Source organism: Vicia villosa, unplaced genomic scaffold (genome assembly GCF_029867415.1).
Source record: "Vicia villosa cultivar HV-30 ecotype Madison, WI unplaced genomic scaffold, Vvil1.0 ctg.002494F_1_1, whole genome shotgun sequence".
Taxonomy (NCBI): Eukaryota; Viridiplantae; Streptophyta; class Magnoliopsida; order Fabales; family Fabaceae; genus Vicia; species Vicia villosa.
This window is the reverse complement of record NW_026705946.1, coordinates 328189-345672: the sequence shown is the minus strand read 5'-3', so window position 1 is coordinate 345672 and position 17484 is coordinate 328189. Positions and strand designations below refer to the sequence as shown.

The window sequence follows — 17484 nt, the reverse complement described above, 5'->3', positions numbered from 1 at the left end:
TGATAAAACCCTATTTGTTTAGGTCTTAATTAGGCATAGATCTTTATTCTTTACCTTAATTAAGTTGACTTTTGTCAATTTTCAAAGCTATTACCAGTCTCCGATTAAACGGATGATTAAGGTTTTCAAACAACAAAACCTTATACCATTTCAAATCATTTTCAAACTGCTTTTGTAACCAGTACTGTAAAGTACTGGGCCTCTAATAGAGTGTAAGTCCCAAACACCTTCTCTTCTTAGCTTGTTTTCAAAACTGTATTTTCAAAATCTTCTTTCTGTTTTCAAAATATTCTTCTGGTATTTGAAGGGCATTATTCCCGGTGAAACTCTTCAGATACCTATGTGACCTTTGTCCATCTTCACTTCTTCTGTTTTCGAAAACCCTTAACTGTTTATAATAAATATTCAATTGTTATCAACAAAACAACAAAAATATTGTTGAGGCTCTGTACATACTTCTCCAAAGGCCTCCACTCCATCCAGGTTAGGCTTTACAAGCTTTCAATTTACAGTATTTATTTAAATTACTGTCAAATATAAACTGTGCATATATATTAGTTTAGAACTACGTTTGAGTGTAAACCCTAGGACAGTTAAACTATATATATATTATAGGAATATGACCTAGGATTGAGAATGTCTTCCCGGTGAAGGCTCTTTCCTAATTAGAGATCTGTAGTTCAAACCCCCAAGATGAATTATTCCCGGTGAAACATCTTGGCAAAAACCTTAGAATCCAAAAAATAGAACACATCCACCCAAAGAGGAATTATTCCCGGTGAAACCTCTTACCCATTTGCTTAGAGCCAAAATAAGTTCAAAACTACATAGCTTTCTCTTGTGCTATAACAAGGACCCTCGATTAGCCTCCTCTTGGGCTTTGTACAAGGACCCACAGGCTTCTTAAAAGCATTTCCAGCTTCCTCTTGAGCTTGTATACAAGGACCCATCAGGTTTCTTATAAACATAGGAACAGGTCTTTAGTCACCTTTTAACATACCCTGGTGAGTTTCTTCCAATTTAAACCAGACTTTAAACAAGCTAAGTTTGTCTCAATTTCACATTGAGTACACCTTTTGGAATGAGAGACATGGACAGTCTCTGTCACCCTTATCTTCATCAATCTTCCTTAGTAGAGTCTAGGATCTATGTGTGCTTATCCTCAAAGTGTCATCCTTCATCTTGGGCTTTAAACAAGAAGTCTCCACTAGATAATCTTTCTGCCATTCATTTCAATAAAAATCCCTGGAAAGGGTTAGCCTCCAAAGTCAATTAATAAAAATCTGTTTAAAAAGTCAAAACCCCTGGAAAGGGTTAGCCTCCAACATCAGTCTTTCAAAACCAAAGATTCATTCTCTTAGGAGATAATTTCCCCAAAAAAAAGAGTTAAAACCCCTGGAAAGGGTCAGCCTCCAAAAAACATGATAAAGTCAGTCTTTTAACAGACAAATTCACCAGCTAAGTCAAAATCCCTGGAAAGGGTTAGCTTCCAAAGTAAAACAGTCTTTTAATAAATAAAATCTCCTCAGTAGAGTCAAAACCAACAAAAACAGTTAGCCTCAACCTTGGGCTCCATACAAGGCACCAAACAATAAAACTCCCCTGTCAAGAGTCAGCCTCAACCTTGGGCATTGTACAAGGCAGATAATAGAGTCTCCCCAGTGAGTTCTTCATCATTCAGTAGCCACAACCTTGGGCTTTGTACAAGGCAGATTAAACCATACTTTCATGTGTCAAAGATTCCTAACACCTAGGATCTTTTCCCCATAGAGTCATCCATACTCAGTTTATTTTAGAGTCAGCCACAACCTTGGGCTTTGTACAAGGCAGAAAATAATGTTTTTCCTAGCTAGAGTCAGCCTCAATTCTGGGCTTCGTACAGAACACCAAATAAAAATCTATCAAAATAAACACTCTCCAAATAGAGTCAGCCTCAATTCTGGGCTTTGTACAGAACACAAAAATACCCTGTAATTAATCCTCAATGGAGTCATCTCCCAGAGTCAATAATAATTAATAAATCAATCAAAAAGCCTCAAACTTGGGCCTCATACAAGCCAGCTAAAGTCAAATCTTTTATACAGTAGATAGACATAGCTTATCTCTATAGAGAGATATTTTTACTACTCTACCACATTCAAACAAACAAATATTTTCATTTCAATTTCAATTTTAATCAAGTCTCCCATTTAGGCATTTGAAAGGCATGAGCTGGCAGTAAAACCCAGACATGTGGTAACTTTCGCTAATTTGGATGAGCATCTTTCTTTCATTTAAGAGGCATTTGACTGGTATACTTGAATATACACAAGTAAGGTCCCCCTCTTGAATGAAATGAATTCAGTTATTCTGTCACTCTTTTAAATGTTTGTGGTAGAATAGTACAAATACCTCTCTGTAAAGATGATTTCATGTCTCTTTACTGTAAACAGAGATTTAATTCAAGCTTCAACCTTGAGCTTCAAGCAAGGCACCAAAAAATATTTAATTTCCCTAGTTAGTTCCCCGAACTACATTAAGCTCTGACTTCCACTAGGGATATGTAGGCATGAGGTTCACAAGGAATCTCAGCGAGCTAATAAAATACCAAAAATAGTCAGTTTGTCTGTCTGTCTGTCTTTTCAAATCAATTAAATTCCTTCTCCTAACACAAAGGAGAAACTTTCCCAATCTTTAGAAATGAACACAATCACAAATGACACAGAGAAGGTTCCTGTAGAGTACTACAGATATGTAGGGTGTTTAAACACTTCCCTATGTATGACAGACCCCCCGGACTCCAGAATTTCTAGTCTAGGTGAAATCCCCACACTTAGCAAACTCCTAGGGTTTAGTTGAGATCTTTTTTTCCCTTTCCTACTCGTAGGACAAATAAGAAAGTTCATGTGATATCGTAGGAAGAACTGAAACAAATTCCTCCCACCACGGGCGCATTCTCCTTCCAAATTTCGCGTGAAAGGTCTAGCGTGCCGTCCTCCCAAGTGAAACGGGGAGGTAAAAAAAACGACACCACACATAGTTAACGGATTTGAATGAAGGATTGCTAACCATTCTAATCAATAGATTCGATTATCACGAATAACAAATGAAAGTATTTTAAATAATTATTAATTTATCGTTATCCCTCATAATCAATAGGTTTGATTATTACACGATAACAAATTGAGTGTGCTAATCATCGCAACCAATAGATTTGGTTGAAACCATTTAGCAAAATAATTGTATTTTAATATTTTTTATTTCTCACCAATGCGACTATTAGATATAATCGGATCGAAGAGAAAATTGATTAAGGATTAATGATTTTGCCAAATGGCCAGTAGAATTGGGCAAACCCTAATGCATTGATAACCTTTCTAGGGTTTTTTTTGTGATTTAATAGTTAAAACTGATTAAAATAAATTAAATCGAATAATCGAGATAATCTGGAAAAATCCTAACCCTATAGCCCTAATCCTAATTTTATATTCTAACCCTAATTAAAAAATTAAATTATATACATATTAATATATTTATAATTAAACAATTATATAAATAATATAAAAGAAACCTGGCTTCAATCCTGTGTGGGGAGCCCTTGAGTGTCCATAGCGAGCCTTGCAATTCTGGCACATTAGATTGGATTGTAGGATATCTGATGGTCTTGCTACGAGGGTGCATCATACTCCTGATGAATGTGCGTGCATGGGATCTGCATATAGAACTTCGTTGAAAAAAGTTGCAGGGGCCAGGGATCAAACCCTGGACCCCTGGGTTACCAAATGCACACCACACTACTCAACCAGATCACGTTAGTTGTTAACAAAATACTTTAAATAAAATAAGTACCAAAAAAATGATACAAATAGAAGAAGTCAACACAAACCAAGCGTGGGCCCCAGCGTGTTCCAACGAACCAATCGTATGCTGAGAGAGAGCATGTACTTGTTGACTGGCCAGTAGAATCTTGCCACGCGCGCGGAGAGAGAGGACTTTCGCTGACGGACCAATCCAATGGCTCCTTCGTGCCACGCATGCTTTGACCTTCCCCTGGTTTTTTCCAAAGCCGCCGTCCACGGTGGCTTCCGCCACCTTCTCCGATTGAACCTCCGATCGGACCTGCAAAACCCTCTACGAAACACTTAAGGTTAACCCTACCCCCCTTAAACCGAGGCCTGCAAACCCAATGGTGACCTTCGTTTTGGCTGAAAGTTCTAGAACGTGAGATACGACGCGGCAGAAGCTTTGTGCCCTAATCATGGTGGACTCCGATCCAGGCCATTAGACTCACATGTCCTACGTTGCATCTGTCCTAAATTACCTCCTGAACACAACTATGCACCTCGAATACGTTAGTAACTCATGAAACCAAGAATAGGAATTTCAAGAATCTTACCATAGGTGAAGATGAATAGCGCAGTGTTGAGGGAGCTTTGGGGTCGTGTAAATGCTTGAATCAATTCTTGGGAACCTTAGGAGTGCGAATGGATGCTTCAAATTGATAGGGAACGCTTGGAAATTGAACACAGATTTTGCAACTTCTCTTGGAATTTTGTATTCTTGAACCTTAGCTCCTTGGCCAAAATTTCGTCCCCTATTTGGCTGCCCATGTTTTTGTTTATATAAGGACCAATTAGGGTTATTTGATGGGCTTGGATACTTTCTTTTTAAAGAAGAAAATCTTTGATAAAAAATATGTGTTATTTCCTTTTAATCTTGGAAGATCTCTCTCCATAATCATGCATCATGAATTTGGACATTCTTCGGATATCTCTTGGGCCCTTAGATGATTTAAGTTGAACCCTTTTAATTTGTTTCACAATTTTTGGATTTTTGCTTAATTAATTTGCTTTTATAAATGAATAAAAATACAAATAAATTAAATAATAATCCAAAAATTATATGAATAAATTCATAGGTCCTATATGAACTTATAATCATGTTTAAAGTTCAAAAGTTAGGCTCACCAATTCAAAATTGTGAAAATCACCCATTAGGGTTCCATGCATTTCTTGGAATTCGACCAACTTGTGCACGTCGTATCTCCCTCAATTTTAATCATATGAATGAATTCTAGGACTTTTAGAAATCTTAAAGAGTCCTTTAAAACCTCCATTTGGTTTCATCTCAATTGAATTTTCCATGCTCATGTTATGGGCTTTTGTAAAGGAAGACCTTTTTATGACCTTTTTGGAGGACCTGTAATGTATTGGACCATATCTCTTGAATAAAGCATTTCTGGGCCTATGAATAGGCTTTGGTTGGGAAATTTTTGATACTCCATGTGAAAGTTATGACCAGTCAAAGTTAATTTGACTTTTCCTATAAAAAACCCTAATTTGAACCTTTTGACTTTGTTCATTTTTGAGTCTTTATTAACGGATCATGATAAACCTTTGATCAAATGATGGATATAACCTCAAATACTTGATGTCGACCATAAGTCTTGAAGTTTGACTGTATTTTGACTATAGTTGACTTTTAGGTTAACATAGTCGACTATTGATCGTCTGAGCCATTGAGTGAGCAATCCTTGAAATCGAAGATTGAATTTTGACATGGAGATGCTTTGAGACATATGAGACACCTTGAGATCCATTTGAGGCCTTAGAGATTCAAACTCTTTTGATAAAGTGTGTAAGCCCTAATTTAGGATAGGAGAGATTGACTTGAGAAAACCCTTGAACCTTGAGTCATTGAAGATGAAAAGAGGAGGGCAAATTTTGGGGTATGGCAGCTGCCCCTGTTCAATCTTCTTAAACCTGAAGAGTCAGATAGGCACGTCTGCCTATCGTGGTCTAACGGTAGAAGATGATTGAACACTGAAATGCCTTGAAATTTGCACTTGTTGGGAAGGAGTTTCGTGGGAGATGGGCTTAGAGATGCCACCCAGTGTAAATACCCCTTTTTGAATGTGAAGCAGGTTCTTTTTGGAAGGAACCACGTGTTCTGATTGTAGCATGGCCTGAAAAGGCAACCTTAATTTTATGCGATGTCATGATGCATGTGATGTATGATGCAGTGAGCTTCTCAAAATAAATGAAAGCAATGTATGCATATGCATTATGAATGAAAGAGGTATGCAATTGAATGATGCATGACTGTTAGTTATGTTAGTTGAAGTATGTTAGTAACTTTGGAAAAGAAAAATACAACCCTTGCTTGTTATTGATGAAGTTTTGGAGAAGATCATTGCCGAGGGACTAACGTGATGAATGACCCCAATTAAGAAACCCTTTGAAAAAACCTATTGTAACCCTTTGTAAAACCCTTTGTAGTCTTGGGGAAGATCACTGCCGAGAGACTAACGTGATGAATAACCCCATTGAAGAACCTTTTGTAAAACCCTTTGATCACTGCCGAGGGACTAACGTGATGGATAAACGTAGCTATCAATAGCGACGAATCACAGTTTGTTGTTTAGAAGATAGTTAACTTGCTATAGTGCTAGCAAGATTTCGCAGTGTGTAGGTAACCCACTTACTATAGTTCTAGTAAGTCTTCGCAGTTGGTATGACCCAGTTACTATAGTTCTAGTAAGTCTTCGCAGTTGGCCTAACCCACTTACTATCGTAGTTTGTGTAACCCAAAAAGGATCACTTGCTATAGCTCTAGCAAGCTCACCTGCACCAATAGGAATCACTTGCCCTGGTTCGGACGAGTTTACCTGCACCAATAGAAGTCACTTGCCATGGTTCAGACAAGTTTACCTGCACCAATAGGAATCACTTGTCCTGGTTCAGACGAGTTTACCTGCACCAATAGGAGTCACTTGCCCTTGTCCGGACAAGCTTACCTGCACCAATAGGAGTCACTTGCCCTTGTTCGGACAAGCTTACCTGCACCAATAGGAGTCACTTGCCCCGGTTCGGACAAGCTTACCTGCACCAATAGGAGTCACTTGCCCTTGTTCGAACAAGCTTACCTGCACCAATAGGAGTCACTTGCCTTGGTTCGGACAAGCTTACCTGCACCAATAAGAGTCACTTGCCCTTGTTCGGACAAGCTTACCTGCACCAATAGGAGTCACTTGCCCTGGTTCGGACAAGTTTACCTGCACCAATAGGAGTCACTCGCCCTGGTTCGGACAAGCTTACCTGCATAAGAGAAATCATTTGCTATAGTTCTAGCAAACTTACCTGTATCAAATGAATTACCTGCCATGGTTTTGACAAGCGTACCTGCATAAGAGGAATCATTTGCTATAGTTCTAGCAAACTTACCTGCATGAAAAAGATTCACTTGCTATAGCGCTAGCAATTTTATCTGCATAAAGTCCTTGACGGTATCCTGTAGATGTATGAATATGATGCTCGCGACTATAGGGTCGGAAAGAAAATGATACGTTTAGAAACTCACGACTCGAGGGTCGGACATTCACGACTCGAAGGTCGGAAAACAAACCAATCATAACGGGAGGGTTGGAAACTCAAGACTCGAGGGTCGGAAAACAAACCAATCACAACACGAGGGTTGGAAACTCACGACTCGAGGGTCGGAAAACAAACCTATCACAACACGAGGGTTGGAAACTCACGACTCGAGGGTCGGAAACTGAGCTTTTGTAATATGTGAATGCACTAGATGATATGCATATGCTAATGCGTATGTATGTATGCTGATGTAATCCCGAGATTTTATCTCCTTAAACCCATTGGACCTGTTTAATCCATGTTCGCCCCTACACCACGGCTATGCTTATGCCGGCTTGGTGATGTTTATGTATGTGGATAATGCTTATGCTTATGTATATGTTGATTGATGTAACGAGTGGAACGAAATAATGTCTTCTATAAGACTACCTGAAAAGGTTTCTGGAATGGATATGAAAATTTGTCTTAAAGAAAACTACCTGAATATGTTTTTAGCAAAGGATAAGAAATGTCTTAAAGAAGACTACCTGGAAAGGCTGAGAGATGTCTTAAAAAAGACTACCTAAAAATGTTCTTGGAAAGGACAATGAATGTCTTAGAAAAGACTACCTAGAAAGGTTCTTAGAAAAAGAATGTCTTAAAGGAGACCACATGGAGAGGTTCCAGGAAAGGATGACAATTTGTCTTAGATAAGACTGCCTGAAGAGGTTCCTAGAAAGGATCGTAATTTGGCTTAGATAAGACTGCCTGAAGAGGTTCCTAGAAAGGATCATAAGAATTTTCCTAAAGAAGACTACCTAAAAAAGGTGTGGTGTGATGTATCAACCAATGTATGTAATGCATGATTTATATGTATTTGCATGATGCTCCAATGATAGGTTGTTGATAACCAAAAGCGTATATAGCTTGCTAAAGTTGTAAGGTTGTTGGATGCTAGCGCGATTTCCCAATACCTACCTTTGAACTTTGAAGATCGTAGTTAGGAGAAAGATTTTTCGGATGTTGTAAAATGTGAGAATTTCCTTTTGCTGCGCGCCTTGCCCCGGTTTGACCCTTTGAATTACTCCACGCCTTTGAATTTTCGAAGTCCTCCATGTCTTTCACCTTTTGCAATTCGCACCTTTAACCTTTCGAGGTTCTCCCACCTTTAACCTTTGGAGATTCTCCACACCTTTAACCTTTTGAGGTTCTCCACACCTTTAACCTTTTGAGGTTCTCCACACCTTTAACCTTTGGAGATTCTCCACACCTTATGGATTTGATATCCAATGCCCCAATGTTTAGTGGAAAAAGGTGCCTATGATCTCCAAGCCATGAAGGAAGTTCCCCGAGAAATAACCTCGTCGTATGTTTCGACGTTTAGATTGAAGGGTATGCCCTTGATCTCCAGGATATGGAGGGTTATCCATGGTGTTCTATCCTTTTGAATTTGAATTCTTCCCATGTTTGACATGCCCCCTGTTTGTTATTGCTTCGAGATGTGACCCAAGTCGATTGAACCTTTAGGATGAATGCCCCTAATTAATAGGATCCTTGATCGCATGCCCCTGTAATCCTTGAAATTTTTCCCCTGTTTAGGAGAACCCTCTGGATGTGGCCCCCCCATTCAAGAGTCTTTATTAGAAATGATCGCCTTTGATTAACCAATTTCGAGATCTCCTTGATGCTAGGTGTATATTCGTAGATGACGTTGTACCCTTTGAGAAGTAACTCCAATGCAATGTGTATGCAGATTTTGAAATCAAAGTCCGTTATGAATTAGGACTGGATGATTAGAAATAAATGTTTGAAGAAGCGCAGTGGTTAGAAATAGTTTTAACAAACCTAGGAGTCAGTATAACAAGATCCTGCTTAATATGCTTTAATAGTTAACCTTATCTCAATTAGGACTTTTGAATGTTGTAACTTGGCCTGGTTCGTGGTTTTAAGAAACAACGGATATAAGGCTCAAAATTTATTTAACCCCACCCCTTTCTCCTTGATGTTCTCCAAATCCTAAAAATTCGCCTAATCCAATGAATGTGCTTTGTTTGTAAGAGAATCGTTTCAGTTCTGATGTTGAGCAGAAGCCTTAGTAGAGATCCAAACACCGATGAGAAATGTTGTAAAGATCCAAGTATTGACGGGAAGCTTCGATGATTTAGCAGTCACAAGATTATCCTTTGTTGTGTGTTTTTTTTTGCCTTTATTTTTATCCTTTATTTTTGCATGAACCAATCCCTTTGAGTTTGATCCATCTGGATGACCTAATTTTTGCCTAAGTCATTTTGTTTGTTTTCATGGAATTTTCCATTTTGACTTAGCGGGCGCTTTTCCTCCTTTTTCTTTTGAATGCTCCTTTTGAGATTTGATCCTTGGATTTTGAATATTGTGACTTCCATGTTGACCTTGATTTGTAAGCTTCGACTTTGATACTTCCTCGATCTTGAATGATGTATTGAGGAAGAAGATTGTTGTGAATGTTATCTCTATTGCTTCCTCATTTTTTTTTATGAATGCGAGGAAAAGATGTGCTTAAACCTTTGCTTTGCCTGATCCTTTGCTTGAACCTTTGCTCCAACCTTTGCTTGACCCTTTGCTTGAATCCTTGCTTGGATTGACTGATTCTCTTGACAACCAAAATACACCATTGAATTAATTGAAATCTACCATGCCCCTGGTTGAAATCAAGTTTTTTTTGAAAAGTAGAAACAAACTCCAACTCCTGGATCGAGGGGTTGACGAGGGATTAACATCTTTATATCTCCACTGTTTAGGAATTGAAACAATGCCTGTACATCGTCGGTTCGGTCATACCTTGAAAGCATACGTTTAGCGAGATTTATTTATTTGTATTCGTCATTCTCCTTTATGTTTGTTAATAACCCTAAATTTGAAATTGAAAGTCATAGTAGTGAGCTAATGAAGCGAATGAATCGATTCCAAAATTTGCATGGTCGTCCCATTAGAATTGCTAATCTGAAGGTACAACTTTTATCTTGAGTAACACTTAGCGATCGTAGGGGCTAAAATTCTGAGCATGACAAAACCTATTGATTCTAGGGACAATCTCCTTTGTAAATCCGTTGACCTTGTTTTACTCCTTAGTTCATGGACTTGTAGAAGTAAAGGGTAATCTCGACCTTTCCTTGAGCGTGGCAAACTTGTCGGGAATAAATTGTTAGCAGTGGGTTTTCTTCGTTTTGGAACTTCATGAGTTTCCTTTGACTGAACCTCTTTTGCTTTTCCTAAGGATAGTATCACACCATTCGTAACCTTCATAGTTTGTAGATTGATAGAGAAAACCTATGACCATTTTGTCCCTTGGTGTGGGGTTAACACATGTCGCTTTCCCTCCATCGTAGTATGCCTCCTCGTTCAGGATATTGCCCAGTTGGACAAACCCCTGCCCCTCAAGTTATCGTAGAGCATTCTTGTAAGCTTTGCTATGTTCATAGATGAACCCATTTATGACTATATACCCCTTGAGTGTATCTATGAGGGAACTTCTTTGTTGAACTAATCCTTGCTTGACGATAACCTTTGTTGTATTTATAATACTATTACGACAAGGCATGGACATGCGGAAGGCTTGGTGAAAGGCATTCCCTTTTTTCATTTGTATGACCAAGCTCATCCCCAATAATTTATCTTCCTTTCTCCATAGTTTACGATCCTTTGGATCTTTCTTCGCGAGTCTCGGGAAATCGGCTAGCACGGTAAGTGTGGATGCGGGCGAAGATATAAATGCAAATGTAAATGTATGAAAATGCAAATGCATGCGTATGCGAGAGACTCCTTGTATGCAATGCAGACGTGTGACGTATAATCCTAGGGATAGCCTTAGAGGCGACATTAGACCCTAGTGAAATCCTTGCAAGATAGATGTTATGACACGCCAATGGAAATCCCTTCGATTAGGGAGTATGCAGAAGGTAGCGGCTGGTGACCGTTCAAGACAGTCACAAAATCTCATGGCCATCGAGAGGCCGTTCGACGTGTACCAATGAAGTTGTCCCTCGTGGGAAGGTTCACTATGCGGAACACAACCTATCTAAGGACGATATCGAATGAAGTGAAATCCCTACAGGCTGGGATTGAAGACGCATAAATGGAAATTCAAACCCTACAAGTTAGAGGGTTCGCGGGAATAAGCACGGGGTGACCGTTCAAGACAGTCACTAGATCTCATGGCCATCGTGAAACCAATCGACGTGCATTAATGGGGACGTCCTTCAGGGGAAGGACGAAGTCATTGTAAAAACACATGGACATAAAAGAAAATTCCTACAGGCTAGGGAGTGCGTAGGAGCAAGTACGGGGTGACCGTTCAAGACAGTCACTAGATCTCATGGCCATCGAGAGGCCAATTGACGTATGCTAACGAAGATGTCCTTCGTACGAAGGATGCGATTTTAGAAATGGGATCCCAACAGGCTAGGGAATGCGTAGATGTAAGCACGGGGTGACTGTTCAAGACAGTCACTAGGTCTCATGGCCATCGAGAGGCCAATTGACGTGCGTAAACGAAGATGTCCTTCGTGGGAAGGACATGGTCTTAGAAATAGAGTCCCTACAGGCCAGGGAACGCGTAGGGATACCTGCAAAACTAAAAAGCAAGACATTCGCAGTATATAAATTGCAAACATATAATAAGCACATAAGCACAAAAGCCCTAAGTTCATAGGTTCAGCATGACGGCTTAGGGGGGTCTACCCTTCCCATTGGTATGTTCTAGAAGGTCTCATGGGGTCGTTCGTAGCCTCCGAGACTTTTCGTCTCTTTGGATTTTAGAACAACTCATTTATCCATGAGGTTCGAGTTTTAGGGGTAGGTTCCCAGAGAGATCAGCTAAATACCAAGTCCATCCCTCAACAAGGTCAAGCCTCGTATCAGACCTTTCTGGATATTTAACCCACTCTGAGTGGAATTATAATAAGACTCGTAGGCGATGTAATTCCCCTCTGGTCTTAAATATAATTCCCAGGCTTAGGTTGGACAACAATTTATATATCCCAAAAAATGCGATAAAATAACAAATATTCAAATATTTAATTAAATTGCGGTAAATAAATGAATTGCTCTGAATAAATAAATAAATAAATAAAATTTAAATATGTATAAAAAAACCATAAACCCTAATCCGAAACCCTAAAAAAATGGCAAATTAGCCAAACCCTAAAAAAGTTCGCCAAAAACCTAAACCCTATCAAAACTAGGAGCATAATAATTCACCATATCCCCAGCAGAGTCGCCAGCTGTAGCAACCTGCCCTAAAAATTAAGATTTTTAGAGTCGCCACCTATTCTACCAGGGCGAATAGGAAACCCTACGTAGTTAAGAGATCGGGGTAAGATACTCTATTCAGATCGAGGGAAGGTGTTAGGCACCCTCAACCCTTTCCTAAGGTTTGCATTTTAAGGTAAAGGTTTGTGGCTAAAATAAAGAAAGGTGACAGAAAGTTAATAGGGTTAAAGGGCAAAGTTTGAACCTGATTAGAGTTTTGAGGAAGGGGACTCGCCTTGTTGCCAAGTGCCTACGTATCTCCTTAGGGAGAATAAGAGTCTATGTAGTTCGGGGCAGGGTTGTACGCCTTGGAATTAGATATGAAGTGTTTTGAAGGAATTTTGAGTTACCTTGTCGTAGTTTTTGAAATGCGATGTTCGCAAGGTATTTTGAATTACCTTAACGTAGTTTTGAAAATCGCAGTATTGAAGAGATGAGTTTGAGTGTTTTAAATGGCGTACAACCCTGGTTTAATATGTTACCGTTAGTTGCGATGATCAATAGGTTTGATCACCATAGTTAACGGATTTGAATGAAGGATTGCTAACCATTCTAATCGATAGATTCGATTATCACGAATAGCAAATGAAAGTATTTTAAATAATTATTAATTTATCGTTATCCCTCATAATCAATAGGTTTGATTATTACACGATAACGAATTGAGTGCGCTAATCATCGCAACCAATAGATTTGATTGAAACCATTTAGAAAAATAAATGTATTTTATTATTTTTTATTTCTCACCAATGCGACTATTAGATATAATCGGATCGAAGAGAAAATTGATTAAGGATTAATGTTTTTGCCAAATGGCCAGTAGAATTGGGCAAACCCTAATGCATTGATAACCTTTCTAGGGTTTTTTTTGTGATTTAATAGTTAAAACTGATTAAAATAAATTAAATCGAATTATCGAGATAATCGGGAAAAATCCTAACCCTATAGCCCTAATCCTAATTTTATATTCTAACCCTAATTAAAAAATTAAATTATATACATATTAATATATTTATAATTAAATAATTATATAAATAATATAAAAGAAACCTGGCTTCAATCCTGTGTGGGGAGCCCTTGAGTGTCCATAGTGAGCCTTGCAATTCAGGCACGTTAGATTGGATTGTAGGAGATTTGATGGTCTTGCTACGAGGGTGCATCATACTCCTAATGAATGTGCATGCATGGCATCTGCATATAGAAATTCGTTGAAAAAAGTTGCAGGGGCCAGGGATCAAACCCTGGACCCCTGGGTTACCAAATGCACACCACACCACTCAACCAGATCCCGTTATTTGTTTACAAAATACTTTAAATAAAATAAGTACCAAAAAAATGATACAAATAGAAGAAGTCAACACAAACCAAGCGTGGGCCCCAGCGTGTTCCAACGAACCAATCGTATGCTGAGAGAGAGCATGTACTTGTTGACTGGCCAGTAGACTCTTGCCACACGCGCGGAGAGAGAGGACTTTCGCTGACGGACCAATCCAATGGCTCCTTCTTGCCACGCATGCTTTGACCTTCCCCTGGTTTTTTCCAAAGCCACCGTCCCTGGTGGCTTCCGCCACTTTCTCCGATTGAACCTCCGATCGGACCTGCAAAACCCTCAACGAAACACTTAAGGTTAACCCTACCCCCCCTAAACCGAGGCCTGCAAACCCAATGGTGACCATCATTTTGGCTGAAAGTTCCTAGAACGTAAGATACGACGCGACAGAAGCTTCGTGCCCTAATCATGGTGGACTCCGATCAAGGCCATTAGACTCACATGTCCTACGTTGCATCTGTCCTAAATGACCTCATGAACACAACTATGCACCTCGAATACGTTAGTAACTCATGTAACCAAGAATACGAATTTCAAGAACCTTACCATAGGTGAAGATGAATAACGCAGTGTTGAGGGAGCTTTGGGGTCGTGTAAATGCTTGATTCAATTCCTGGGAACCTTAGGAGTGCGAATGGATGCTTCAAATTGATAGGGAACGCCTGGAAATTGAACACGAATTTTGCAACTTCTCTTGGAATTTTGTATTCTTGAACCTTAGCTCCTTGGCCAAAATTTCGTCCCCTATTTGGCTGTCCATGTTTTTGTTTATATATGGACCAATTAGGGTTATTTGATGGCCTTGGATACTTTCTTTTTGGAGAAGAAAATATTTGATAAAAAATATGTGTTATTTCCTTTTAATCTTGCAAGATCTCTCTCCATAATCATGCATCACGAGTTTGGACATTCTTCGGATGTCTCTTGGGCCCTTAGATGATTTAAGTTGAACGCTTTTAATTTGTTTCACAATTTTTGGATTTTTGCTTAATTAATTTGCTTTTATAAATGAATAAAAATACAAATAAATTAAATAATAATCCAAAAAATATATGAATAAATTCATAGGTCCAATATGAACTCATAATCATGTTTAAAGTTCAAAAGTTAGGCTCACCAATTCAAAATTGTGAAAATCACCCATTAGGGTTCCATGCATTTCTCGGAATTCGACCAACTTGTGCATGTCGTATCTCCCTCAATTTTAATCATATGAATTCATTCTAGGACTTTTTAGAAATCTTAAAGAGTCCTTTAAAACCTCCTTTTGGTTTCATCTCAATTGAAGTTTCTATGCTCATGTTATGGGCTTTTGAAAAGGATGACCTTTTTGGAGGACCTGTAATGTATTGGACCATATCTCTTGAATAAAGCATTTATGGCCTTGGCATGTGAGAGACAAAGTTGTATAGAATCCAATTTCCTTTAGAATAGGCTTTGGTTGGGAAATTTTTGATACTCCATGTGAAAGTTATGACCAGTCAAAGTTGAGTTGACTTTTCATATAAAAAAACCTAATTTGAACCTTTTGACTTTGTTCATTTCTGAGTCTTTATTAACGGATCATGATAAACCTTTTATCAAATGATGGATATAACCTCAAATACTTGATGTCGACCATAAGTATTGAAGTTTGACTGTATTTTGACTATAGTTGACTTTTAGGTTAACATAGTCGACTATTGATCGTCTGAGCCATTGAGTGAGCAATCCTTGAAATCGAAGATTGAATTTTGACATGGAGATGCTTTGAGACATATGAGACACCTTGAGATCCATTTGAGGCCTTAGAGATTCAAACTCTTTTGATAAAGTGTGTAAACCCTAATTTAGGATAGGAGAGAGTGACTCGAGAAAACCCTTGAACCTTGAGTCATTGAAGATGAAAAAAGGAGGGCAAATTTTGGGGTATGACACCTCCATCATCTCATGTTTCAATATGGTATCCATTTAGACGGATATATTTGAAACTCAATAAATTTCTATGAGACTTGGGCGAATATAATGCATTATCAATATGCAATATTGTTCCTCCACGTAATAACATATTGTCTCTTCCAGAGCCTTTGATTATTTTTGAGGTGCCAGATATAGTACTGACATCAGTCTTTCGATTCACTAAATTAGAAAATATCTTTTATTCTTGAGAATTGTGTGAGTTGTTGCAATGTCAGCAAGACACATATCTTCATTACTGCTGCTAGTTTTCATATTCATTCTAAGAACAATAATAATTTTTAACAATAAATTATAAGCGCGCATACAAAAAAACACAAGTTATTTAAATAGTAAATTATGTAAACTAACGAATAGAAAATACACTATATTATTATTTGAAAGTAAAATTCAAAACATCCATAAAACTTAAAAATAAAATTTCCATAAATTTTATTTCTTGACACTTCCATCGCCAATAAGGTGATCAATTTTTCCATCTAGATCAGCAAAGAAGTCACCAATATCTAAATGGGTAACATCCATATTACCGTAATCCGAATCATCATCTTCATTAGAAAAGTGAGTCCCAATCCTTTCCTTTTTATTTTTCAGTGATTTTTGATATAGATCAATAAGGTGTTTTGGAGTACGACAAATGTGACCCCAATGACCTTTTCCTCCACAGCGATAGCAAATATTTTCATTTCTTTTGCTACTCTGACCCTCTTTTTCATTCTTTTCAACATTTTTCCACTTCGGGTGGAAATATGTATTTTTATGATTTCCATTGCGACCATGATCAAAACTAAGACCATGAGCATAATTACGACCACGACCATGACCCCGTGCGCATGCACGACCGCGACCATAATTTTTCCTATAGTGGTCGTGCCTTGCCACATTCACTTCTGGGAATGGAGTTGTACTAGTGGGACGGGCTTCGTGATTTTTCATCAATAGTTCATTATTTTGCTCAGCCACAAGAAGACAAGATATTAGATCATAATATTTATTAAATCCTTTTTCTCGATACTGCTGCTGCAAGAGCACATTGGATGCATGAAAAGTGGAAAATGTTTTTTCTAACATATCTTCATCAGTTACTTTTTCTCCACATAATATCAACTTAGAAGTTATTCTAAACATTGCAGAATTATAATCACTTACACTTTTAAAATCTTGCAAACGTAAATGCATCCACTCATATCGAGCTTTCGGTAGGATAACCTTTTTTGGATGACCATATCTATCTTTCAAATTTTTCCACAAAACATGTGGGTCAATTACGGTAAGATCTTCATTTTTAAGATCCTCATGAAGGTGATGATGAAGGAATATCATGGCTTTTGCCTTTTGTTGATCAGATGATTTATTTCCTTCTTTAATACTATCACCGTGACCTTCTGCACTTAAATGAATTTGGGCATCTAGAGCCCATGTCAAATAGTTCTTTCCCGAAATATCAAGAGCCCCAAAATCCAATTTAGTAAGATTTTACATACTTAGTAGTTCTATCATAAAAATAAAAAGATTACTATAATAGATAATTATCATAAAGGCAATATTAATATGGAAAATAATACTTTTGTAAATTCCAAT

General features: G+C 38.2%; 1 protein-coding gene across 1 annotated transcript; it reads right to left on the bottom strand.

Moving 5' to 3' along the window:
- Positions 1 to 16335: 16335 nt before the first annotated feature.
- LOC131638965 (uncharacterized) lies at positions 16336 to 17226 on the bottom strand. The gene has a single exon (XM_058909490.1). The coding sequence runs from the start codon at positions 17224 to 17226 to the stop codon at positions 16336 to 16338; it is 891 nt and encodes a 296-aa protein (XP_058765473.1).
- Between the last annotated feature and the right edge of the window lie 258 nt (positions 17227 to 17484).